The sequence below is a fragment of the Merops nubicus genome, unplaced genomic scaffold, assembly GCF_000691845.1.
Source record: "Merops nubicus isolate BGI_N331 unplaced genomic scaffold, ASM69184v1 scaffold25356, whole genome shotgun sequence".
In the NCBI taxonomy this organism is placed as follows: domain Eukaryota; kingdom Metazoa; phylum Chordata; class Aves; order Coraciiformes; family Meropidae; genus Merops; species Merops nubicus.
The window spans coordinates 49,701-76,377 of record NW_008615993.1 but is presented as its reverse complement, the minus strand read 5'-3'; the positions used below and the strand labels follow the sequence as shown (position 1 = coordinate 76,377).

The window sequence follows — 26,677 nt, the reverse complement described above, 5'->3', positions numbered from 1 at the left end:
GCACAGCAAAGGTAAATGCTGGGGCTGGGGTTTGCAGAAGAAGGGGACAATATAAAAAGCTTTGTTTTACAAGCCTTTTGATATAGGTGTCTGTGATGAAGATACAGGGTAGAAAATAGCCCCAGGAGAGGAATATGATGACTGACAACCTTAAGGTCTATGTGCAGTGGAGCTGAAGGTACTGAATTAAGATTGAAATAAACCCCACATGTCTGGGGGTCAGTGCAGTCTTAACTGAGTATCTGAATAACAGGATGCAATACATTTGTGTAGAAAATTCCATATACAGCTTTGAGAGTCAGGGAGCAGAGACGTCAGGTCAGAATGGTGCTTATATGTCCAGTTCACAGGAGTTTTCCCTTTATCTTCATTCACCTTCTTTGGGTGAAAGTTTTATGAGCTTTTTGCACCTGCAGCAAGGCAGGCTGCTGTGGAGGCACGTGTGCTCCAACTCTGTTGCTCCTGAGCAGCACACCAAATAAAAACTGAAATGTAGCAAGAACTTAGTGCAGCATCCTGTTGAATGGAGTCTGTTAGGTTATTGGAGACTGGGAACAAAATGCTTAAACAATAGATTTATGAAGGTTGGGTGGGTTTGTTTGTTTTTTTAAAATTAAAACATTTTACGAGAAAAGTGAGGATAAATCAAAATGGAGAGATGTGTTGCAGATTCCTTAGGGATATAGCAATGGACAGATCTGTCTTCAGTTCAGAGAACAAAACAGGTTAGTACTGAGACTTCATTTCATGTGAATGATAATCCAAAAACTATTTCTGGAGAAGAGCTTTTAAGAAAACCCAAGTCCTACTCAGCCAGACTCTGAAATACCTGATGAAATATCTGATTATAGATGGGAAACACTGAATAGAACAAAAAAAAAAACCCACAAAACTATTTTAAATCATTTAGATGTCTTTTTGCTAAATCCAATGTTTTCAGTTGTTTTGGGCGAGTTTTTAGGTGTATTTTTTTTTCCTGAGTGAACAAATCCAGATTTTTTTTCACTTGGACATGGTTTTATTTTTAAACACAGGTTCCAGAAGTGCATGCGTGTGGGATTGCAGTTGGAAGCAGCGGAGAGCCGTGGCTCTCTGCCAGCCGCTCGCCCTGTCCCTGCAGTGTGGATGGCTTGCCAGTGTTCTGGAGAAAAACAACCCCAAAACTTTAAACAAATTATGCTTAATGGAAATAAACTTTTTTTGCCCTCCCGTTTAATGATTTGGATAATATGCTGGCTCTGTGTTTCTGGAGTTCAGTGGAAGGGGAAGGAAGACAGGGATGGAGCTCTGTGTGCCTGTAACTTGCCCTTCAGTGGATGCTCTGGGAAGCCTGTGGGGGAGGGACTGATGATTCTAAGCCTGGAGCATTTTTTAACGCCTAGCAAGTCTTTCTATTAGAAGGTGAGCAGGCTAGCTGCAGCCAGCTCTGATAAGAGCATTTATCTAGTGGCTGTTTTCTTCCATATATGGACTTGTAAGACCTGCAAAGGCACATGCCTTGTGCCTGGTGTTTTCTGTGTGCAGCTTTGACACCATCTTCCATGTCATTCACCTGAGTTTTGCTGGGTTTTGGTGGTAAGTGGCAATGCCATGAAATCAATATGTATAAAAAAGGGCAAGCAAGAGTAGGCTATGGCCTGCTGCACAGCAGAAAAAATACCATAGCCTCATCTCTCTACTTTTTCAAGCTGGTGCTGATAAATCCTTTCTCTCACTTCTGTTGCTATGGTGTTAGTTCTGTGCAAAAACAAACCTTTGGGTGATTGTGTCAAATGCAAAGATCATTTGGAGAGAAAGATGCTGAAAGAGAAGGGAAGTAGGAGGGCTCAAATTCCAGCTGATGACAAATAATGAATCAGTGTTTGTCTCAGCAGAGGGCCATCAGAAATTTTGCACTCTTCTTTCCCTGACTTCTGCTTGGGTCTGATACTCCGCTTGAAAAGGTTTCTTTTATTCCTCTTCAAATCTTTTTTGTCTTTTTTTTTTTTTCTACATTTTTTTCTTCCTAGTTTATAAAAGGAAGGTGGATCTGTTCCAAATTCCACATAGCCCAGGAATATCTGCTTTCCGCAGCATGGCCCATAACACAGAGAACTTTATTTTTTTAAATGGTTTGATCCTCCAATCCACAGAATACTGGATCAATTTTGAAAGTTGCTGTGATTGAAATGAACCTGCTGTTCTTGTTGAGCAAAAGTGGTCATTGAACTTCTAGAGGAGGTGCCTTAGCATGCTGTCACTTCAAGCATTGCTTTCCTGGTGAAGGGGAAGCAGAGCAATGTTGGTGGAGGGGGGGCCCTTTTTAACATTTTCTGCTGTGCAGAGTAGATGCATTTGGTTTAATTCTGAAAATATGCCAGTTACTTTTAGTTGGCACAACTGTTGTGAAGAAGTTATCTTGCCCAGATGTCTTATGCTTCTGGAAAACACTGTGATGAAAATGCTTGGATATGCCTTGAAGGCTTATTTCTATTCTTGAGTCAAAGCTGAAAGGGAGGACTGTTTTCTTGTTTTCTGAATGTTTCTGTGTGGATTGAGCTGCAAGTGCAGGAAGAATGTAGAGGGGTAACCGATCTCAAATACTTATTTGCTTCTCACTGTTTTTCAAACTGGAAGTCCTGCAAATGGATTGATTAACATTTTTGTACCTTGGCAACTGGGAACTTTCTGACCTAGTTAAATGGACTCTTTGTTTTGTTGTTTCCTTCCAGATGTGATAGGCAGATGAAAAAAAAAACAACTCAGGAAATGCAGTGTGGTCATCTGAGGTTTCTTTTAAGGATATTAACTGATTTTTCTGGAACTTGGTTGCAGAAGTAGGTCATCTCCTTCCATGTCCTTAGCCAAGCTGTAGTTCAGTTTGTTTTGCCTTAGTTTTGCAGAGACGCTTGCCCTTAGCCTTCATGCTGCACTGCTTCTGGGAGTACAAATGTAAGTGCCAGAACAGCCAGACCCTCTGTGGCCTGCCTCACCCAGCCAGAGAGCCACTAACCACCGAGCGCCCACATCAAGTCTTGTCGTTGCCATTGCGTAACCTTTGCACGTACAGCATCTGCTGCCCTCCCGTGAAGAGGGCTTCTCAGTCTCAGAAGACAGATACACGTGTTTTCCAGTGCTATTAGAACCTATGCAAGTACTTCAAAGATTGTACTAAATCCTCAGCCTGTAATTGTTAGTAGGAGCAGTAGTCTTGGGGAAGCAAAGGTAATCTCTGTTGGGAGGAACTGCCAGTCTTTCGGTTTGGTTTTGTGCCATAGGTAACTTCAGTTATTCTGCTTAAGTAAGCTTAGCCCAGATGAGAGTGTCTACACAAGAAAAGCAGCTGGGCTGTATTGATCAGTTACATTAGCAGCTAGTTAATTATTATAAGGCTTCTAGGTCTCTGATTTAGATTTATTGGTGCTTGAGCTCCAGCCATCCTGTCTTATCATGACCTTCCTTATGGTACTCCTGAATTCAAAGCAGGGCCATTTCTGTAGAGTAAGAAACTTAATTAGGACAAAACTCCAACTGAGACAGTGAAAACCCAGGCTTTTATCAAAAGAGGCATCAGCAGCCTCTTCTGCCCAGCCCTCCTCTCCCTCCTGTGTCCACCAGCCCAGAATAAAAGGGACAGCCGCAATGGAACGGAGCATGCATGAAACTGTAACATCAGATGCTGCCTTTGATGAGCACACACTGTCTTTCATTTCAGAGACCTTCCTGGCTTGAAGTTGACAAGGTTAAGTTGCAACTGATGCAGTAGATCTCACAGTTGGTTGAAGAGCACTGCTTGATAACCTGACAGCTTTTGTGTTGTGTGCAGCCTGGTGTGTTGGCTAGAGCATGAGTCTCTTCTGGTACTTATTACTGTACAAATGTTCTAATTTAGTACGTAGCTCGATGAGATCAATAAGTTTGGCAGGCACCTTAGGGGTCTGTAATACATCCTCTTGATGAAAACAGATTCAGCATTAAATTCAACCTGAGTTGCTTAGGACTTTGTCCAGTAAGGTCTTGAAAACCTTGAAGGATGGAGATCCTGCTGCCTCCTCTGTCAGGATCTGTGCTGCAACCACACTGTCCTTGTGGTGGGGTTTTATTCCTGATTTAGTTGGAATCTCCACAGTTCTGGTTTATTTCCTGATAAATCTTAGCCCTCACAATGACACTGGCCAGTCCTCTTAGTACTGTTGCATGCATCAGGTCCAGCAGCCTTCTTTTATTAAGGTTTCCTCAAGAGGTCCCTAATTCAGTCCTTTTCCAGTACAGGTGGTTCCTCTGCTCCTTGAACCCTGCCTTGATGCTGGAAACCAAGCTCTGTGACACATTGCCCCCACTTTCATGCCTTCCCGTAGTGTTTGAAGCAGAGTTTCTGCACACCCCACCCCAAATCTTTGTCCCCTATCCAGCTATCTGCCAAAGTCTGCTAGTGGGAATGCTCTGGGAGCTGCACTCCTTACCAGCTAAATACCATCCCCACAGCAGATAAATTTGCAAAGATCACTTGTTTCTGTGTTACCTGCATTGCTGTCCTGAGTGCTGTTTGTGCAGTCCCAGCAGGTGAAGGGCTCAGCAAGCAGGCGTTCCTTTTGTTAGTGGTGATGATCTTTGTTGGCTCATTTGTTTTGCATCTGTGTGTAAGTACTAAGAAAGAGCTGAAAAGAGAAATGTTGGCTCAGGATGGAGAAGCACAGGAAGGTGTTTGGATGAAGGGTGCCTGCCAATGACTTCACTGTTTTTTCATAGGATTAGATCTACACTGCTGAGAAATAAATGTTTGAGTAAAGTTTTCTGACACTCACTGAAAGAAATGTAAATTCTCAGGGATGTGGGTAACATACCAAAGTAAAGGCAGCACGCAAAGTGAGTTCTGTGTGGCAGTAAAACCTTGGACAGTGGCGGGAACAAAAACCTCAGATCTTCCATATATTAATAAAATGTTTCTGTCTGATTTCTTCAGCTTGACCTCACCAAACCCATTGAAGATCAGGGCCCTTTGGATGTGATCATACACAAACTGACAGATGTCATCCTTGAAGCAGACCAGAATGACAGCCAGTCACTGGAGTTAGTTCACAGGTTCCAGGTAAGCAGTTCTTTCATATTCCTTCTGCATTTTGAGCAGTAGGATCATCTCGGTGCAGCAAATTGAATCTGTTTCCTGTGCAGTTGGTAAGGTTTGATAAAAAGAGCTGCCTGGCACACTGCTGCCCTGCTACTGATAGCCCAGCAAAACTAGTTTTGTCAGTCTGAAATGGACTTGCACCTTTGGATAAGTTTTATGTTATATTATTAAGGTTAGCAAGAACTGTTTTCCCATGAGATGTCGTCCTGATGTCATTCCAAGAGCATGAATGCTGTTCACAAAGAGGAACAGGTGTTTACAGAGTCCTGCCTATGTATCTCTCCATGACAGAAGCCACTAAATTCATTTGGTCCAGTTCTGTCTAGTCTTCCCAGTTCCTGGAATAGTCATTTCTGTAACATCAAGTTTATTGTGAGCGATTCTGTCCTTTGGTGGTAAGAATCCTGTTCTAGTAATTTTTTTTTTTCCCTCAAGTTTACAGTGAAGGTCAGAAATACTCAGGGCATAGTGCTACAGAAAACTGTTTTCCCAAAGAATTCCTATTGATAGTTGATAGGAAAGCTGGTGAAAATGATAAAACAGCACCTTCATCATTTTAAAAGATGTTGCTTCTGGTGGATGTAATTGATCAAATGTGTATTCTTTTCTTCTCCCGAAGAGAAGCAAAATTGTAAAAGATATTTTCAGACTTTTATGGAATATGCTTATGTCAGGTGGAAAAATGGCTCAAATTCTGCAATTTTGGCAACTTTGCTTTCTTGGGAAATGATGTTCTCTTGGCTCTGATTAATGTTCTGCAACTAGTAATAGAAAATACTTTACTTAATGGAGTCACTACTCTCTTTGCTGTAGCTTCTTTGTTTCCTCCCACCTGTGTATTACTTGAACACACCCAGGAGGGGAAAAGGTTTGACTTGTGTCTGACCCTCTGGCACCAGTTGTCTCAACAGTAGGTGCCTCATCATCACTAAGTAGTGCAGGCATCCACTTCCACAGCACTGGGAACTTGTAAATGTCTGGAGAAGCCTATGGAGAGATGGACTTAAGGGGCTTTCTGCTTGCAGTCTTTTCCTGTTTCAGATGTTGACCAGATTGCCTTCACAACATACCCATTATATAGACAGGAAAAAATGATGACCAGAGAGGCAAAAGTGCACGTGTTAAGTTGCTTGCAGATGACTAAAACTCCTGAGATTGCTCACTGGCAAGCCTTACGTTGCTGCCTGCATTCCTGAAGGGCAGGCAGGCTTTAGGAGGGGGCGGCTCTGGGCAATACCATGGCACCCCCCTTGTCCCCTGGAGAATGTGCTGGTGGGGAACCTGTGTGGGCATTTCAGCAGAACAACAGTTGGTGTGGAGCAGTACAGTTCATATCTAAACCACCTTTCTTTTATTTCTGGGTGAGAACTCTTCAATGGATATGGAAAGTTTTTAATAAGAACTCCGACTAGTCACATTATTGCATTTCGTAGCTTACTGTCACAAGCTGATAATCTCTCAAGTACCAAGGTGAGGTCTGGAAGAAAGAGTAGTAAGTACAGAGGGTGCATGGTCCTAAAACTGCATTTAACTGTCAAAGTGAAGTCTAGTTTGCAGCTAGAGCCTTAGCTTTGGCTGAGGACTTGGTGGGCTGTTCTTGTGTCTGTGGTGTAACAGCTGCTGCACTGCTGGGAGGCTGGTGGAGGTAAAATGACCTGCTAAAGCTAATTCCCTTACCCTGATAGGTGTCTTAGAGTAATCATAATATCATACCTTGACATTATTCCATGTACCTTTTTTACCATTTAAATAACTGAATCCATTATTTTTGTATAAGTTAAATATTGAAGCTCTGTTTGAAAAGATATTTAAGTTAGAAAATCTAAGTGAAAATACAGTTATGTAATGAGGTTATGGGGTAGATTCTGAGTGGTGAGAGAGCAGCAGTATATACGGATATATTATCCATTTATGGTTATCAGTAAATATCCATTTATTCATTAGTTGTTCTTTGTCTCTTTTGATAGCAAGTGCCAAAAGAATAATATCACCTAAATAGAGATGCAGTGGCCTAAAAACAACAGAAACATGCCATTATGACAGAAAATGAAAACTCGGTCAAAACTGTAACTGCAAACCAAAAACACATCACTGAATCTTACAGGTTTTATTTTCTTGCAAATAATAATATCAAATACAGCAATATTTTTTAACCAGAGTACTTGAGGTGAAATTCTCATTTCTAAAAGTTTAAATCAATAGTTAGTGTGCATGTAACAGTTAATACAGCATAAAAATAAGAAATGTCCAGAAGGGGTAGTTGTTGTCCCCGCTCCTCCCCCCAGAGTGCACTTGGAAGTGGGGGTGGGAACAGGAGACCATAGGCAAAAGCTTTGCCAAACTTGAAGTAATCGTTTATTTATGTCAGGCTTATTGCATCTATTTGCTATTATCATGCATGATGGTGTTGATTTTACCACCTGGACTTTTTGGTCATGCTGTTTATGCTTTCTCTAGTACTTCAGTTCTACCAGTTCCTCACCTGGTGCTGTTTCTTCACCTGACAGGCTAAGTCCAACCTGCCTGCTTAGGCCTGGCTTCATGGTCCTCGAGCGCTGTCCGCAGTTGGACAAGTGCTCTCCTGCAGCGCGTTAGGCTGTAAGCCTGAATTCAGAGTGGAAGCTGAAGGACTGGTTTGAGTGTTAAATTTTAATGGCTATTTGATTTCAGACTTCTTGAGCCTTCAGCCATAAGGAGATGGAGGTATGGGTGGAGCTGGGCAGGTGGGAAGGAGTCTGTTGACTATTATGAAGGCATCAGCTGAATAAGCCAGGTGCACTCCCAGGAGGGTTAGGCCTTCTGTACGATAGTCCATGCTCCCCATGGAGGTTTCCAGAGATAGACACAACAGAAAAGGCTGCAGACCCCTGATTTACAGGAATATTCTTATTGGAACACTACTGTAACCTTCACCAGTGCTGACAAATCTCATGTGAACTGCCTTGTTTCAGAGAATTAAGTTGTATTCAAATTCCATATACCGCGGCGGTTGGCACGGACTGCTCCAGTTCCTGCCTGCTGTGGGTGTACGCGCCTCGCCTGTGGGACTGTGCCCTTGGGCAAAGTCTGAAGGCAGTGCACTGGGCTCCTCTTTCACCACAGTTCTTGTAGTTTTTTTCTGTAAGATTTGCATAGTAGTAAATTGATCTAAATACCTGAATGACACAAGGGCATTCAGTTACATCAGATATTTTTTTTCAGACCTGTCTGCTTCCTTCTAAGAATAACAGAGAACAAAAGGGGAAACAAGTTGGGCTAAAACAGGTTTGGCTTTCAGTAGAGTGAAACAGAAATAACAGTAATCCAGAGACTAGATAATAGACAGAAGACTGAATTTTAACCCTGTTGTCATTGTTGCTATTTGTTGCGGTAGAATGCTTACATCTTTCTGTGCCTCAGCTTACCACCACCCTTTCAGAAATTTCATCTATTTCTTAATAATGGACTTCATAATTTTCCTGCAAATATCAATATTCAAGCAAAAACAATAGTGTGATTATTCTGAAGGTAATTTGCAGTAGACTGATGAGAATTTGAAACATTTTTTTTATTTTGATAATACTTTAAATCTGGGTTGTAGGTCAAGTGTTGTAGAAAGCAAAGGTGTTGTTCACACACCTGGGACATATGCTGCATGTGAGTCAGCACCCTTTAATTGTCAGTGCGCCTAGTAAGAAGCAAGTGTATCATTATAAAGCCCTTCTTTACTGTAATCTGTACTATGTATATGTTTTTCCAGAGCTCAAGTAGCAGAGACAGCTGGAAGTGAGGATAAGTTTCTTAGCAAGTCAGATGGAGAAGAAGTAGTTCTCTGTCTTCTGACTTGACTGGGCTAAATGCAGTTGAATTTTTTCAGCTAACAGTATGAACTGTTTAAGAAGGAAAAGAATTGGGTGAAAAGCACCCTATGGTTACAGAGCATTGTCTTATACCAGTAGCTTCTGGTATAAGAGGATGGTGGTGAATTCTGCTCATGTTTTGAGGACTTCTGTACATTTTCATCTTCATTTCATGTCCTTGTTGATGGTGGGTTTAGTCTTTTTTGAACACTGTGATTTCAGTTTATCATTGCTGGGTTCAGAACAGCAAGCTTTGTCCAGGCATACTCTAGAAAGGCTGTTGCAGGGCTACACTAAGAAACTTGGTGCATTCTTCTTGTGAAATGCTTGGATCCAGATGGCTGGTGCCTTCAAGGCCTTCATTTTTAAGAATATTAAATTTAACCGCAAATGAAAATAATAAAAAAGCCAAGAATGTTAGTGTAGAATTTGATGTTCTTTCTTCTCTCCTTGTCATTAGTTTTTCATTGTACAGTAAAAACTCTATCTAATATGTGTATTCTTTTTGAGGATGCCATCTTCCTGCAAAGAAGTGCAATGTAATGCCTGAAGAATCGGAATAGGGATCCTGGAATATGGGTTCAGTCACATACTGTTCCATGCCTTCATTATGTGATCTAGACCATCCCACTTGCTTTCCTGAGTTTTTGGTTTGCAAGCTGTAAATTAAAGGAAATGATATTTTCTTTAATCCCTTTTGAGATTAGTAATAGAAGTCCTTTAGGTCGTCTCAGGACAGCTGCAGAACAATTTGGAGTTTGTTTCTGTTTGGAGCTCTGGTATGAATTTGTAGTAACTATGATGACATCTGATTTACAGACCAAGTTACAGTAGTTGCACTGATGTCTGATCTGTCCTTACAGATAGAATGTTCTTTACCATGTCCCAGTGGATGACTTGTTCACAGTCATGTAGCTGAGCTAGAAAGTAGGTTTCCATTACTGGACTATACATATTTCCAACTGTGGGTGTGAAATTATAATCTCTCAGTATCTTTAAAACTCATTCATTAGAAAGAGATCCTCTCCCAGTGCTTCCAAACTGAGAGTGGGTCTTTTTCTAGTGAGTGAGATAAGAGGGCAGAGACCCCTGTGAGTGGGCTTCTGAATTATATCCTGTCCTCAATAAACTAAGGCCTTGGGCTTCTGGTTCTGCACATGTGGTTGTGCCACATCACTGGCATGCAGGAAACTTCCATTGTGGTAAAACATGTACACAGGAACCAGTGGAGCAGAGGAGAGGTCTTTCAGTGTTGAGTTGCATGACAAAGTGCGTATAGAGGTTTTACTCTCGTGAAATTTGTGTTCAGGGCAGAAACTGGCTGCCTGTCTCCATCTGTCCTGTGGTTTTTTTTTAAGACATTGAAAACTATTACAAATGAAGACACAAGTATATGCCCCAGAAAAAATAAATGGTAAGAATCCATTTGTATAAAGTGTGTGGGGTGGAGTAGTTGTTTGGGTTTTTTTAAAATCAATGAGCAACTTAGAAAATGTAAAGTGACCACTTTGCAGGAGAGCTACTTGTGTGTGTGTGACATTGTGTAAGCACTGTAGTATTTCTGGCACCAGCACACAGGTGGGAGTTGTGTGGCTCCCTTACTGTTCACTACGTTGGCTGAAAAAGTTCTGATTACATTAACCAGCCTGAAAGGTGCAAAGCTGATCGTGCTAATTTTCATGCTATTGAATGTGAATGTAACTGCGTGATGATCCCTGGCACCAGTCTTACTGTTGGCTCCATAAAGCAGTCTTTCAGGAAGGAGAGACCAAGGGATCCTTGACTGCAGGAGGAGGAATGATCTGCCAGTCTACGCTTATGACCTTAGTAAGAATAACTTCTTTTCAGAGCTGTATTGTAGTGGCCTTGACCATCTCATCTGCAGGAACTGAGGAGGAAACTGGCTTCTCATTTACATGAGTTTGTGATGAACCGTTGTACAGGCTGGTGGAGAGTGCTAATAGACTAGGAGGCCTCTTAGCATGCCCTTTTTGTCTTGCTATTTAATGACTGTTCTCAATTGCCTCTTAAAACATGATGATTGTGGGATGAAAATGGCAAGGAGGAGTGGCCTGTTTGTTAGCGGGCACTTTAGCTGCAGAAGACATTTAGGGGTGATTTTTTTGAGAACTGAATACTAGCTGGATGTGTGTGTTGGATGCAAACAGTTTCTCAGGAGAGTGTTGGTGGGTGCAAGCTGTTCTCCACTGCCCTGCAGATCAGTGATGAGTGCCTACTACTGATCTCATCCAAAGCTGAAATGAAGACTGCATGCAGCACCTATTGTAGTGCACAAAGTGCAAAGTAGAGATAGCTTTCCATTTGCTTTGTAGAACACTTAGAACCTTATTGTGGGCATGATGATTATTTCTAGAGATGATAGCTACTCTCCCTTCCTACCTGCTGTAACACTGGACTGAACTAATTGAACATAGATTATTTGTTGTCTAGTAAAAAATTGTTACATCCTTGGTGGTTCCTTCTTGACCAGGGGAACACAGAGAGGGCTCAGATGGAAGGAGGCCTAGTTCCCAAGGGTCCCTTTCACTAGATGGTGCGCCAGTTCCTATCTTCTTGGTAAGAAAGAGAACCAAACTACCCAAGTTCATGCCTTCTAGACAACGTTTATGGCTTGGAAAAGTGAGTATATTTTGGCTTGTGTAAGACACTGATCGGGGAATCTTGTCATAGCTGTACAGGGGCTTGAGTATGTCTCATTCACAGCAGCTTCTGACTAGACTGTTCCATTCAAAATGATGGCTCAAGTGATAGAAAATTAATAGGGTCCTTAATTTGTCTTTCAGAGTTTTTTTCTGAAGGTTTTCTTTGTATTAGCTTTCTTAGAAAGAGAGATAAGAAGCAGGTTTTATGCATAGGTTTCTGTTATCAGGTTGTTGAAAATTTAAAGTGCTTCCTCCCGTCCCTGCCTTCCAACTGTTAACTCTCCCACTCTGAAGTTGTCCAGGAAGGACTCTTCTATTCTTGATTCGGAAGCTTGCTTAGAACAGTTTGGGACTAGGAGGAAGGGAAACTGGGGAGTTGTTTTGGAAGGGAAGGGGTTAGGGTATTGCCCTTGCTTGGAAGGGGAGAAGTGCCTTGTTCTTGCTGCAGTGATTGCTTTTTTCACTGCAAGAAGGTTGCTTGGGTACATACTCATGGAGATGATGGCAGTGGATTTTTGAATGCTGCTTTGCTTTTTGCCTTTTTTTTTTTTTTTTCTGGCCCATTCTGTTCCTGGCTTTCAGATTTGTATTCTGGAAATACTTAGATGTTTCAAATTTCTTTTCACATGCTCTGCTGAGAAAAAGTAAGTGAGAAATCAAAGGAAACTATCAAATCTTAGTAATTTTTTTCTTACTGGGGGGACAGCATGAGAGGGAAAGTTGAAATTGTCTATTTGCACCTAAATTCACAGGCCAATACCTGTAAGTTTCCCATCGGAAAAATAATTCTCTCTTAAATTTGTTGGTTATAGTGAGGTGGGAGCTGGTCTCTTCTCCCAGGTTCCTAGCTACAGGACAAGAGGAAATGGACTCACATTGTACCAGTGGAGGTTTCAACTGGATATTAGGAAGAATTTCTTCACTGAGAGAGTGGTTAGACACTGGAATGGGCCGCCCAGGGAGGTGGTGGAGTCACCATCCCTGGAGGGGTTCAAACAATGAGGGGATGTGGCATTTGAGGCTATGGTCTAGTGGTTAAGGAAATGTTGGGAGGAAGGTTGGACTTGATGATCTTATCACTTGATGGTGATTCTATGATTCTATGAAACACCTCATAAGCAGGCAAAAAGCACTTAAATGACAAAATTTTAGTTAAAACTGGTAAGATAGCTTCTAGTGGGTAGGTATTTGCAAGAGGAAGCAGTGGTGGACTTTTTCAGGCAAAACAGGGAAGCCGAGTACTCAGTTGCTTTGAGATGTACAGTGACTAGAGACAACAAAAAGGCACTTCTAAGACTGAATCTGATGCAGATTTGAGGCAAGTCTGTGTCTGTCTTTCCTCTTCCCCCTGGGAAAATGTCAGTCTGTTGTTACAAGGGGTTACGTTCACGTTGCTGTACATGGGAAAACACAAATGCTGTTATTGTTTCGTTCGCTAATATTTTTTTTTAATATGGAACTTTTGTTTAATATTAAACCAAAGACTATAGAAGTTCTATTGCTTAGTAATAAAATCAAGTCCATGAGTCAATGAGTCCCTCTTATCATCTAATGACTTAATATTTGCAGTAGATACTTAATCAACTTTCTGTTAAAATATTAAAAAAATAATGAAAGTCCTTAGCTAACTTTTTGGGTAAAATGACAAACAACTTATTCTCATCTATACATGGGCTTCTCAAGAACAGTTTTTTTTAAACAACCTCTGGGTTATATCCAGAGGTATTTAATAGGCAACATTAAATACTTGGTCTCTCTTTGATTTCAAGTTTCATTGCTGGCCTTCTGCCAGTAACAGGGTACAGAGCATGATGGAATGCCAAGCCTGGAATACAAACAAAAAAGGATCTGGTAAAAGTCCTTGTTTCTTCTTGTTTGCTTTTATTATGTCAAAGATTAGAAGAGGAAAACATGGATGTTGTCTGGGTCAAGCTGAACTGCAGCCCAAGGACACAGACCTTTCAAAATAGAGTTGGGAAGCCTGAATATCCTCCAGATTGCTGCCTGGATTGTTTGAGTCTGCTGTTGGATACCAATCTTCTGTATATCCACCAAAGTAGATTGCTGAGTTGTTCTGTTGGAATGACTGGAGAAGATTTCAGCATTCAAAGTTGAACGCTTGTGCTGTACTGAAAGCTAACTCTTGGCTTCAGTGCTTCTCTTTTCCTTCTGGAACTGCTGTGTTTTCAAGTTCATATCTATAGAAGCTCATCTGATATCAAAACTGATAGACACAAACCTTTCGTGCACATCCAGATCTGTGTTTTCTGTCAGTGGAGCCATTCCGTGCCATGGGAATAGAGCTGCTACTTAGGCTACATCAAGAGTTTTCCAGTCCAAGTGATCTTCATAATAATGCCTGACCGTGTAGCAGTTCCTAGTAAAGAATCAAAGTTTATGAAAGCTATTCTAATTGTTCCTGTGAAGCTAGCAAAATTGATTTTTCTTATTGTAAGTTTTTATTTGTGGGGAATTGGTGCTACGGTTGGGATTTTTAAATTATTTCTTTAGGTACTTCTCTGTGCATAGTTTTCCTAACTGTTTTCTTCACATGTGCTGGTGATGTACCGGTGTGAGGTGTGGGAGACTGGGAAAGTGTTGGCAGCGTAAGTGCCGGGGCGGGGCTGGGTGATTTGCTTTGGGGATCCTTGTGCAATGTCATGGTTCTGGTTTTGAATGTGGAGTTAATGCTTTGCAGTGGAAACCCAAGCAACACACAATGCCATGAGAAGAGATGCAGAGTTAGAAGGACTTGAATGAGAAGTTAGGACTCCCGAGAACAGCTTCAGCGGTTAACCACTAGCTCTGTTCAAGAAAGAGATGCCCTGTACAATTATATTGACCTTGTTCTGCATTGAGAGACTTCTTTGCTTCAAAGCAGAGGTAATTTCTGGATTCAGTTAAAATGAGAGATCTGTAGCCTGTCCCCAGATTAGCTCTAGGAGACACCTCAGGTTCCAGTCCTTTCCTTTAATCAGGTATTGCAGAACTTCATTGCTCTGCTGACAATCTGGGTTTCGCCATTTTTGTGCCCTGTGGCTGTCTGAGTGCCTAAGGGTGTAAATGGAGAAGAGCTGGAGAATAGTACCTGAAATAGATTTGGTGCTGAGAAATCTCCTTGTTTAGTAAAGCAAGCTCATGTTCAGGCTCCTGTGTGTATGTGCGTGGAGGGGCTGTTGCCTTACACTCAGTACAGTTCTTCTCAACATTAGAGTAGTTTGTGAAAGTCCTTCAGACTCTAAATGGCTTCTGGAAAACAGCCCTCACCTCATTCTTCTTCGTCAGTTGTTTCATGTTTGCCTTGCAGAGCTTTTTAGAGGCTGCTTAAGGCAACAGGATGAGGAGTCAGTCACTGGAAAGTCAGCTAAGATGCTAACTTCTGTTGACACGTTGCCTGGTGTAGAATGGCCTTGGGTTCATGCCTTCATTCCTGTTAAACTTTGTTATGCTGTGTCAAGCTTACTGCTTGGATGGTCTTTTAATACTGTTTAGAGCCATTATCAGTATAAATAAAGCACTGTGAATTTCCTTACAGAAATCATAAAAAGCAAGGCTCGCTCTGGAAATACTTAGAGTTTTATGAGCCAAAATAGCAAGTGGAATACACCTAACTGAGGGAAGTGAGGATAGTGCTAAATACCCATGTGAGCATCAGGAAGATTTGGGAAGGTGCACAAGGAGCTAGGAGAGGGAAAAGTCATTCACTCCTTGGAGAGGAATGAAGATGGTAGAGGCCACAGGCAGGATGAATGTATGTGTGAGGGGAAGGATTAGTATATTCAGAGTAAGGGCTGGGCCAGGATGGAAATATGGCAAGCTTGAACTCAAAGTGGAACCAGAGACCAATGAAGGTGGAGGGGTGGTCACCACAGTGTAAAGGGAAAAGCTCATACATGCATCAGTAAGCAGCAGGATGTTTGCTGTCGGATCTCTGCTGAGGTCACGTTTTGGAGCTGTGGCTTGTTCAGACTGCCCCACCAGAACATTGGATGTCTGTGATGTGCTCATCCTCTCTGCGCCCATGAAGATGCACACTGTGGTAGCTCCCTATCTTTTAAGCTGAGGCATAGAGTGGCTAAAAGAGCTATCATGTTCTGCTTTAGATATGTTGAGCTACTTGTGTACAGGTTCATGATCAGCAATTTTAAGCTAATGCCCTAATCACTAGATCCTCCTAGCTTCACAGGTTGTTTTCTGGTGCTGTGTAAAAGGCCACACACGCATAGACACACATAGGTCTTTAAGATGCATTAGGTAACAAGTTACTCTATGTCTTAGAAATTAAATGCCTTCTGTATTTGAAAGCTGACTGTTCTGCTTGAGCCTCTGAAGTACTAGGGGCAGGAGATTCATGAAAACTGTTCTCTGTATGTTCCGGGTATACATGACTTGAAATGAACCCAGCTTCTGCTTCAGTGATCTGGAGAAGTTTTATCCAGGCTACACTCGAGGGTGAGACAGCAGCTGGGTCTGACAGTCTTCATGACTGACGGTGCAAAAGGCTCTGTCTCTTACTTTTCCTAAGTGGCAGCAAGGTTGAGTGTATCTTTGGGGATTTCACTCTTTGTCTTTTGCAGGGATTATTAAATACGTCAGACACATATTGCCTCATGCCCTGTGAAGGAAAGCTGCTTGTGTGCTATGGGTGATGCACTGGGCTCATTAAACCCTAGTGCTGGATCCTCTTAGCCTCAAAAATGTAATCCCCTTTTAGCAAGCCGTCAGTTCAGACTATGTAGTCAGCATAAAGCAACAGTTTGCCAGTGCTAGGAAGAGTGGGGGAAGAGAGTCTGCTTCCCCAGTCAGCATTTGAAGCAAAATCACTTCCTGAGAACAGAGGATGTCATTATTTTCTCTCTAGCTCAGTTTCTAGCAAAGCGGGTCTCCTGAGGCCACCTCGTCATGCTCCCAAGTATCTTTTGGTGTGTGTTTGGATCTCTGAAGTAACCAACTTCAGGAAAGTAGGACTTCATGAAAGTGTGTTACTTGCAGGAACATTATTTTCATGAACGGCTATAAAGAAGTGAGTGGAAACATAAAGGTGGCCTTGGGAAGCTGGGTAAAACAACTTTGGAAACTTTTGTCTGATATTGGATAGGGTAAGATGTGTTCTGGTTTGTCCCATTGACTTTATTGGGGAATGATCATCAGCTTGTGTTCTGAGAAACAGAAGGAAATTTTGTTGGGCTTGCAAGGGCAATACCTGGCAGCTGTACCTGTGTTCATGGCCAAGATGCAGTCATGACATCGGTGAATGGAGAAGTGAGTTCCCAAGCTGAAGATCCACGAGAACATTAACTTTGCTTTGTTCTCATAGTCAAGAGGGGAGAGTATGAACCTAGAGAAATAGCAAGATGTATGCTTTCAAAACCCAGTGAAGACGCAATGGAACAATAATCTCTTCAGCTCTGCCAAAAAAAATTCTAGTCCTTATCGTGTAGCTCTTAACGCTGTCTTCAGCCCAGCTACAGGACGGCAGTAATAACAACATTAAAGAACTCAGATATAGTTCTGAGCTTAGTTCAGACAGTTGTGATGTTCACGTGCAGTATTCTAATGCAAGGCTGACCCCAAGATAGCAGTGTGTCATCTTTCTTCTCCTAATTGCTTTTCTCAGCCCTGCTCACAGCTGTGACTGTGGCACTTTGCCACTGGCTCCCTTCTGAGCTGATGTATTTGCAGCACAGGTTTTGCTGCTGATGGTGAGTCCATGGGAGAAATTTGCCATCCTGAAAGAGTGAGCTTTCACATTTGTGTTTGTTTCAAATGTCAGTGTCTGGACTATCTGGTGACTTCCTCTGTTGCCAATGTCCGTTTGCCTCCCCTTGAAGAGAAGCCAGACATTGAGGTTTTTAACGTTGTCTGTTCTCTTCCCCATCTCATTATTTTTCCACACTCTTCAGCCAAGCTAATGCCATTTTTTTTGTTTGTGTTTGTTTGTTGTTTTGTTTTGTTTTTTTCCTACGTATTTGTTTTGCAGGAGTATATTGATGCTCATCCAGAAACCATTGTCCTGGACCCTCTTCCGGCTATTCGTACGCTTCTGGACCGATCCAAGTCTTATGAGCTAATTCGGCAGATTGAGGCGTACATGCAAGGTAGGCCAATACCTGCTCTCCCTGAAGGCTTTTATTGCGACTAGAGAAGGCAGCAGCTTGCTTCTGGAGGCTGAGTGTGAGGCTTGAAGTAGTGGGTTTGGGCCTCCTGCGTTCTCTCTCTCTGTGGGAGCACGAGCCCTGAAGCATTCCTGTGTCACAGGGTTGCCCTCTGGAATCCCATGCTCTTCTTTTTCCATGTACACAGCAGTGTTTTGCATTTGCTTAAAAATATGATGTGAATTTAATGGGGAACGTATTTACTACAATGAGCACTCCCAGAAATCTGCTTTTCGTGCGTGTTGGTAAGTTGCAATGAATGTGCAAACTTAGCAGCTTGTCAGAAGAATCCTGAGGGCTGTATTTGAAGGAAATTTATGGAAGAAGAAAATGGATTTGGGAAAGGACTGGAAAAAATGAAATCGTAAATAGAGCTAAGATCTTCGAGAAGCAGTGGAAGCCTATTGCACAAGCTAGTTGCTAGGAGGAACATAAATACACTTCTGGTGTTGGCTAGTTACCCAAAATAGACTGTTGCCTTTAATTAGCATCATTTAAGTCGTGAATTTTCAACCTGAATAATTCTGGTGTCGTACCCTTTTAACCATTGCAACTGTTGGGTTATGTTGGTCTTTCATTCCCTTTTTCTTCTGCTTCTGCTATTGGCATATTCTTGACAATATGACAAATGTCTCAAATGTTTGAAACATTTATTTGCTTTGGAATTTAAGTTTAGAGTAGCTCTTGAAGTGACTTTCATATGTTAGATGACTATACTTGGAGGAAATGGTGATACTAAACCATATTCTGATGGGACGTTACTGATAACACAATCGCAACAGTAATTCCGATATCTTGATGGGCAGATAAGAAGCTCATCAACTTGTATTTTTATAATTGTGGGTTTATAGACATACTGTTTGCATCTGGCCTGCCTGGCACCATCGGTAGTGCCGTTATGTAAAAATGAGACTAAGAATTCTCAGTACTCTCCCTTGTCTTTTGGAGTCTCCTTAGGAGAAAATGTTCAATTAATTCAAAAAGATTTTGCTTTGGACTGGTTATTGCTGTTTGTGGTGCTGAGGGAAACCTGTTCTCTGAGGAAATGGCTGGGATTTCGTTCTAGCTACAGAGAGATTCATTATTTTTTAAAAATTATTCTTAAGTTGCTGTCATTATTATCTCTATGAGAACAATGTGTTTGGGAGAGCATGGCATATTCTGGTCAACCTGATGAGAAGAAGGAATGAATGCTTAAGGAGGAAGAAAGAAAAAAGTTTGTATTCAGTTAAAACTGACACTTTTGAAGAGAAGCTATTAATAAAGTTGAGGAATGAGGTAAGGAAGAGCTTCACCTGTTCTCACTGGCTGCTGCAGTGTTAGGTGACCATATTTCCCCTGTCCCTGTGTCTATCCTCCCCATATTTGCCCATCTCATCTTATTTCTGTCTTATCATCAGAAATATCATGATAGAGACCTTGAACCAACTTTGTATTTAGCAGGGAAAATCTCAGGAAAGCTGAGTAATTGACCAACTTCTCATTCTAGCCTTTGTATTCCTGCACATAATGATCTGCAGTGAGAAAAAAGTTACATCCCTCTAGACAGTGTTCTGGGATTTTTCCCCTCCTTGTTTTCACCCGCTAAATTGCGTTTTCTACCTTGCAGCAGTCGTGCCATATCCCAATGCCATAAGCGTTAGAAAACTAACAAGAAGTAATACATCTGTGAATAGCATGAGGTCTTAGGAGCAACATCTTTTTTCTTCTGGAATTTCAAAGTGGAAGTCACTACCAAGAGAATATTATTCTAGTCTTTAGCTGTAAGCAGGGAGCCCAGTTTATCACAGAACATAAAATGGGCATGGTGGGTTAAGGTCAATGCAAGGAACTATCTCTTTCAAGGGAATACCATAGACTCTGGAGGGTTGAGTATGTGTGTAAGGAGAAGCCTTTTGCTATTGAAAATCTTTCAAAATAAAATTCAGTGTTTGTTTACAGACCTACCAGTTTTGAATTCTGGGGATCATTACCTCTATTTGAATTATGTCTTAAAGTAACTATAAGTAAGTATAGTCATTACTTATGACTTTCAGTTTACACTTCATTTCCTGTAGACCTTACAAGAACTGTATCACTAAGGATTTGGATTGGCTGGGTTAAAGAGAGGATGACCACATGCTCTGCTGACTCCAGTTCGTGTGGCGCTGAATCCTCCTCCCTGTGTACTGCCTGCACCTTTGAAAATGACAGATGTGCTGAGGTGACCCTGTTCTGCAGAGCAATAGGGCCCCATGTTCTGTAAACAGCTTGATTTTAAATGTAATTATCTTTAAGATGGCCAAGTTAATGCCTTGCCTGTTCTTTTGACCTTGAATTCTCCATGCTGCCTGAAAAAGGGAATCCTTATTTGAAGTGTTTAAAACTGGGTATCTGGACATCGTTAGATTTTCTGAAAGTCCTGCAGCTTGCTCCTTTTGTCTGTGTGATAAATACTTTGATCCAGCCTGCTAAGAATGGGTTGGAAAGACACTATGTAGCACACTCCTTGTCTGTGCTACCACAATCTGCGGCCACTAAACGAACTGAGGTGGAGGAGAACCTGGTAACTAGGCAAGAGCTGTACGTGGGGGAAGCACAGGGTTGAACCTGGACACTGTAACCCCTCAGTCCGTGTGGAAATACAAGATTCAAAGATTTTCAGAATCTCTGAGGTTGGAAGAGACCTCTTGAAATCATATAGCTCAAAGCAGGATCCTTTAGAGCAGGTTCCCAAGGTCCGTGTGCCATTAGGTTTTGTGTGTCTCCACAGATGGAGATTGCACGAACTCTCTGGGCACCCTGCACCAGGATTCACCTTGAACCCGATGCACTAGCATGCAACTAGCAGTTGCTGAGGTGACTTGCAGATTGCTATTTTCTTCAGTATAGATAGTGAGATCTCTCTTGGAAGGAAGTGGGACTCTTCTCTGTTTAAAAATAAATAAATTAATTAAAAGCTTTAAGAGATATTTTAACAGTGATTTTAATGGATTTTTTTTTTGTTTTGAAACCTTCAGTTCTGAGTCTTTTAAAAAAGATTTAAAAATAAAGGTTGCATTCTCAACTTGTGTCCTACATAGCTGGCAGGTCTATCTTGAAATAGTTCACTGAATTTATTTATTTATTTATTTATTTATTTATTTATTTATTTATTGGTATAGGAGTTCTCTCAGAAGCTGTGTTGCTTTGCTTACCTATTTATGGAGAATTGCTTCTGATATAAAAATGTTCTAGATCAGGTTCTGTAATGTTTAGTGAAAGATTAAGAGCATTACTTAACAGAAATTTCATTTTTAGGAGGGTATTGTATGGTTTGAGCTCTGTGAACCTTTTTAAGCTTTAACCTCATGAAAAATAACTGAGTTCTCTAATGCTGTCTTAAAAAGCTATGATAGATATGACTTATAAAATCATGGTTAAGGTGGCAACAGTTTATCATAGTGACTAGGCAATAACCTTTTCATATTACATTTTTAGTATTAAGATTAAAAGCTTTTAAAATTCCCTGCATATCTTACAAATAGTAAAGTAAACTGAAGAAATTTAAACCCAAACTGAGATAAACATGCTACTCACTCAGCACTCCACCTATTTAGTTTTCCCATGTGCTGCTGCTCAGCTTCCTTTGCTGTGTCAAATGACTTAAAGGTTTCTTTGATGTTTGAACTGTAGGTAATGCAGACACTGGAGTCCATTTCTTTAGCTACTTCCACATGGCTTTTTTTCCCATTGTTTTAAAATCTTGTTCTTATATTCTTTAAATTTAACTTCAAATCTAAAATTTCTACAGAAACAAGTCTTCACGGATTCCCCTAAAAAAGAGAACGCCTGCGTGAGCCAAGTTGCAACTCCTGAATTTCTCTCTCCTAACAGTCTTTTTTGAAGTATGGGAACTATTCCCTCAGGACACTCTGTAAACAGTGTAAAACCCTTTAGCTGTGAAATTTTCATCCCATCATGTAATCCAAATAATTTGTTTGATTGTTTACTATTATATGAAATGCTGTTGCTGGTGTGTGCTCTTCTTTCTGATTTTGGGGGCTATTACCAAACAGATCACGGCATCATTCTCTTTTGGATTTCTTCTGGATTTCTTTTTATCAGATTCTGTCTGTCTTAGAAATAGTCCTTGAACAGCTGCATGTATTTTTTGTGATAATGAGAGACTCAGCATGATGAATAATGGGTAGCACACTTGATTTGGGGCTCAGGGTTTTCTGCTTGGTGCTGGTTCCAAGTTACTGTGTGACTTTGGGCACAGCGTGTCACCCCCGTGCGTCTGTTTCTTGGCACGTCTGCCTGTCTCTTCCCTTTGGATGCCACATTTTTCTGGTCAGGAACCTCTTTTCCAGATATACATACACCTATAGTATATTGATATAGTGAATCTGGTGCCAAGCAATCTGTGTAGGTATTGTTTTAAGATAAATTGTAGGTCTGTGGTTGAGTTGAAAACTAGATATTTACAATTCAGCGCCAAAGTACATAGTCAGGTTTTATGTTTTGGAAGTTATGGAGTATGTCCATTGCTGAAGTGGTGCATACCCAGAACTTCTCAAAATCAGGCCACCCAGTTAAAAGTGCCTGAAAATAGCTGTATATACATAGCTCTAGGCACTCACCTTTTGAAACTGTGGCCCCTACTCTCTGTGGACTACTTTTCATAGCTGTTTTGGTCAGAGGGGAGGGAGAAAAATAGTCACATAGGTCAACTTCAGGCACCTCTACCTGTATTTGAAGCTCCTATTACAGTGAAAGGAAGAATCTGATTTTTATTTAAAGGCACTCAGTCACCCATTTGAGACTCAATTGTTTGTGTAGGGATGTTATCAGTGAAGTTAAAGGGCTGATGTTAGCTACTGCAAATAACTGTGCCAGTTTTTGGAGCAAAAGTCTCTGTTGTGGATGGTAATACCCTCTTTCCACCAAGAACACATGCAAATAGATGCTTGCAGCCCACTCCAAGCATGGTGCATGTTCACTCACTGCATTTCAATTTCTGTCTGAAACGAGTGTACCTACATGGAGGGAAGCGATTGGAATGGAGTGAACATTGTCTGTGACTGGCAGGAATTTGATGGAAGCACATCAGCACGCAGCAGTGTTGCCCGTGGCAGTGCTCTCTGCCCTGGCTGTCAGCACGGGGCAGGTCTTAGCCCTGCTCTGGCAAACTGGACAGGCTCTGGGACTTCTGACCCAGGGAGGTGTTGCCTGACATCTTTCTCATAAAATCTCATTCATTCTTCTAGGAAGGAGTTGACAAAGGGATGTAGATATATGTTGGTGCTATGATAAACCAGCCCTGGCTTTGAAATTTAGACAGCTGTTTCCAAAGGACTAATCCTGTCCTGTGAGAGGCGGTGGGAAAAGAAAGTGGGAAGCCACAAAGGGAACCTGGTGTCTCCTCTTGTATTGTTGCTTGTGCTTGTTAAGGTATTTACAAAGGGATTTTCTATGGTAAGAATGATGAAAGTCAGGCATTTCACAGACTCTCTTCTCCCTTTCTGCCTCTCCTCCCTTTCTCAGGTGTTCATTATTTTGGGCTGTCAGCTCTGTCCCAGAACAGGCAGGAGGGACGAGAGAGCTGGGGGTCCTTTCAGATATGATGGGCATAGTCCCTGTTTTCAAAGCCAGGAGTGGCAGTCTGCTGGCTTGCTGGCTCTGGCCTGCCTAGGGTACATCAGCTTGAGATGCTCAAATTGACTCTGCAGTCCAAAACAAACAAAGCAAAGGTAATAATATAGAAAACATTTTTATTGTTTTGTCTCACAGTGTGCCAGCTAGAACTCCTTGAACCAACACACAGTCTTCATCTTTGATCCTAGTAGTCTCAATGGTCACTGAGCTTTTAAAATAGGGCTGTGTTTAAAATTCGGATGTTGCTTTTGGTTGCACTGAGGTTTAATCTTTAAATCTTGTGTGCTTTTATGACCAGGTATGGGGAAGCTCTGTCCCACTTTCAGTCTCCTTTGCTTATCTGAATCTGAAAAGAAATGAGACTGGACCCTTTATTGCATACCAATGTTGGAAACTTCTGTTTTACATCTACATGCATAATTTCAAAGCATTTGTGTGCTTTATTAAGCTGAAAAGATGGAAAACTTTACAGCAATGGAAGCAAGAGCTTCTATGAATTTTGTGTTTGGAACTTGGGTGGATCTAAAGAATGACAGATCTGGTTTTATTGGGTAAAGACATAAACCATGACTGCACTCCATTGTCATGGGGCAATCCTAAAATATTTCCAGTTCAGGTTTTAAGAAGACAATGTGGGTTAATTTCTGAGGATTATTTTCTCTCTAGAATGAGGAAAGGAAGAGCAAGGATTTTTCTGTTCTGAGGAAGTTTTCACTGAATAAACTGGATACTTTAAATACCAGCACAGTTGTGTTTCAAGTTATCCTGATACTCGTGAGAGAAATTTCCTTGACCGGCATACAACAACAGAAGATACTTCTCCCAAATATCTAGGTGCTAGAAAAAGTAAGGAAGGGGCAATGAAGGAAAAATTGCTCACAATATCAGTGTAAAAGTTAACTAGAAATACTTTTTGCAGCAAGTGACTTACCCTGATGTTTCTACTCATCTTGTTGTAAGACCAGAGGTCAGGAAACGATTCTTGAAAAACAGGACCCTTCATCTGAACTGGAAATCAGGTCTCAACAGGTAGAACGTTATTTCAGTTCTGTTGTGATATATTCATGTTACTTTTGCTGCTGAAGAAGCAGTTTATCTTAAGGTGTTCCAGAAGTCTAGCATGGACAAGAAGAGTAGCATCTGTCACATTTCCTCAGACAAGTATCTAGCCAACGTGCAAGACAGCTGGTTAGGTTCTAATTTCTCCTCATGAGGAGTCAGCAGGACCTTAAAGCTTTACCAGGGTAGCGTAGGGTCAGCTGTTGATAACAGTACCTGAGACATCCATGAAGAGGATGCTTTGCTTTACCAGAGCCCCTAACATCCAGTCTAAAAGCACTGTCGGCTCCTGCTTCACTTACATGCTGGCTTTGTGCAACTGTTATGACATCAGCAAAGCAAATCATGAAACCTTGAGTGCCTTTTTGTTCCTTGATGTCAGTAATTAGTTCTGCATCATGAATTTTCCACATGGCTTTCTGAAGGTAGAGTGGAAGAGGCTGCAAGTGTACAGATTGATGAGAAGGACTTGAAATAATCCGAGTTTCTTGTGTAGTTAATAATTGAATGGAACCAAACCTATATGGTCAGTTGCTTGATAGTCATCCTAGACAAGGTCAGTTATTTGTCATTATTTGGTAGACTATACAACTAACATCTTGCTTTTCATCCTGTCAGGGGTACTCTTCTTACAGTAGTGATTGCATAGTCCTCATTTTTTGTTTTTCTGATGTGTAAATGCATTGACAGGCTGGTATGGGTATATGGAGACAGCTCTTTGAAGTGTCAATAATCACAGTTCAGGTCACTATACTGCAGTTTCGTAAAGGAAACAAAAATGATTCTCCAGGATACAGCTTAGCTCCATGAAAATGGAAAGATGCTACACTGCGAAGAAGGATATTGTTACAGGCATACACTGCATCCTTTCATACCCTGCTTGGTGGGCAAGGTACACACGGGGCATGTTTCAGAACTTACTGCCTTTGTAGGTGAATATACATCTTCTTTGGTTCTGTGCACTGAGAATTAACCACTGCTTGTTAAATTGGGTTAAAATAGTCTGAATAGCAGAAACTGGGGCCACTGCATGGCCCTCTTGATCCAATTGCCTTCAGACCTTCTGGCCTTTTAGAAGTCTTCAGAGCTGTCAGCTAAAGATTGAATAGTGGGACACAAGTCAGCACATTGAAATAGCTTTCAAAAAAACCCCAAACCCAAACAGTGCTCCCAAACAAGGCAGATGTTAAGTAAACTGAAGCATCAGAAAGCGCAAGGCAGACCAAAGACAGAGAGATAAACTGCTTTCAACGTGGCAAGTCAAGCATCCCATACTAGTGGCATTCCAGGACATTTATTAATAACTCTGGAAAGGGCAGATGAACACAGGATGGCAAATTTTTCAGATAAGTTGAAACTGTTTAGTTCTTTCCCAGCCATGGGAGACAGCAATATCAGATGGGTCTACAAAAAGTCTGTGAAAAGTCAGTGTGGTAATAGATCAAATTTATTGGACTCTCTTGGGCCCATAAAATAATAATATGGACAGCTTATGTGCTGCTGACTTCCACATTGTCTCACTGGTCAGGAAAGACCTCGATGTCACATTGGGTAGCTCACTGGAAACTTCTGCCCCCTCTGCCTTAGTAGTCAAAAGAGAACATGCCAACAGAACCAAACAAAAAGATGATGGTAGCCAAAAGTAGCACTGAAGATACTGAGCATACAGTTACAGAATTAAAGTGTGCACTTTACCCCTAAAACTGCTTTCAGTTCTGCTTTCCTGAATTTCAAATGCACATTAAAAATCAAAGGAATCCTGAAGAAGAGTGACATGGTTGGTGCCGAGAGGGGGCTACATAAGGGGAGAGTGAGACCAACCTGGGGCTAGCCCAGGTGGAGCAAAACCTGAGCAAACAAAACATGAACTACTGGAGAAGTGTTCCCTTTTTGCCCTTTTCTAGCATGTCATAGTAGAGTTTCACTGAGTATCTATCTGTGCAGTTGCCATGAAATATCAACTGAGGTCACAGCTGGACTGAAAGGTAGGAAGCATTCACAGATAGGGCTCAGGTTAGCAGGCGATCATGATTGGAATATATGGTACTGGCTAAGGGGGTGTTAGAAACTCCATTTATGAGCTCTGAACTTCATAGCTCGGGATATGTTGGGGGACAATATATATTCCCTTTTCTCTGATTTGAAATTCACTGCCAAGGAGCAGAAATGGAGATGACACAATGTCAGCTGAACTGTAGTCTCATTTGGTTTGATAATACCTGTGTTTTTCTCATC

General features: G+C 41.4%; 1 protein-coding gene across 1 annotated transcript in view; it reads left to right on the top strand.

The window, feature by feature from the left end:
• Positions 1-4,942: 4,942 nt before the first annotated feature.
• Positions 4,943-26,677, top strand: part of ITPK1 (inositol-tetrakisphosphate 1-kinase) — a gene marked incomplete at both ends in the record, with an annotated part of 71,429 nt that continues 49,694 nt past the window's right edge. The window contains 2 exons of the mRNA XM_008942716.1: positions 4,943-5,068; positions 17,590-17,707. Of these exons, the coding sequence (XP_008940964.1) occupies positions 4,943-5,068; positions 17,590-17,707 (244 nt within the window). The remainder of the gene's footprint in view (positions 5,069-17,589; positions 17,708-26,677) is intronic.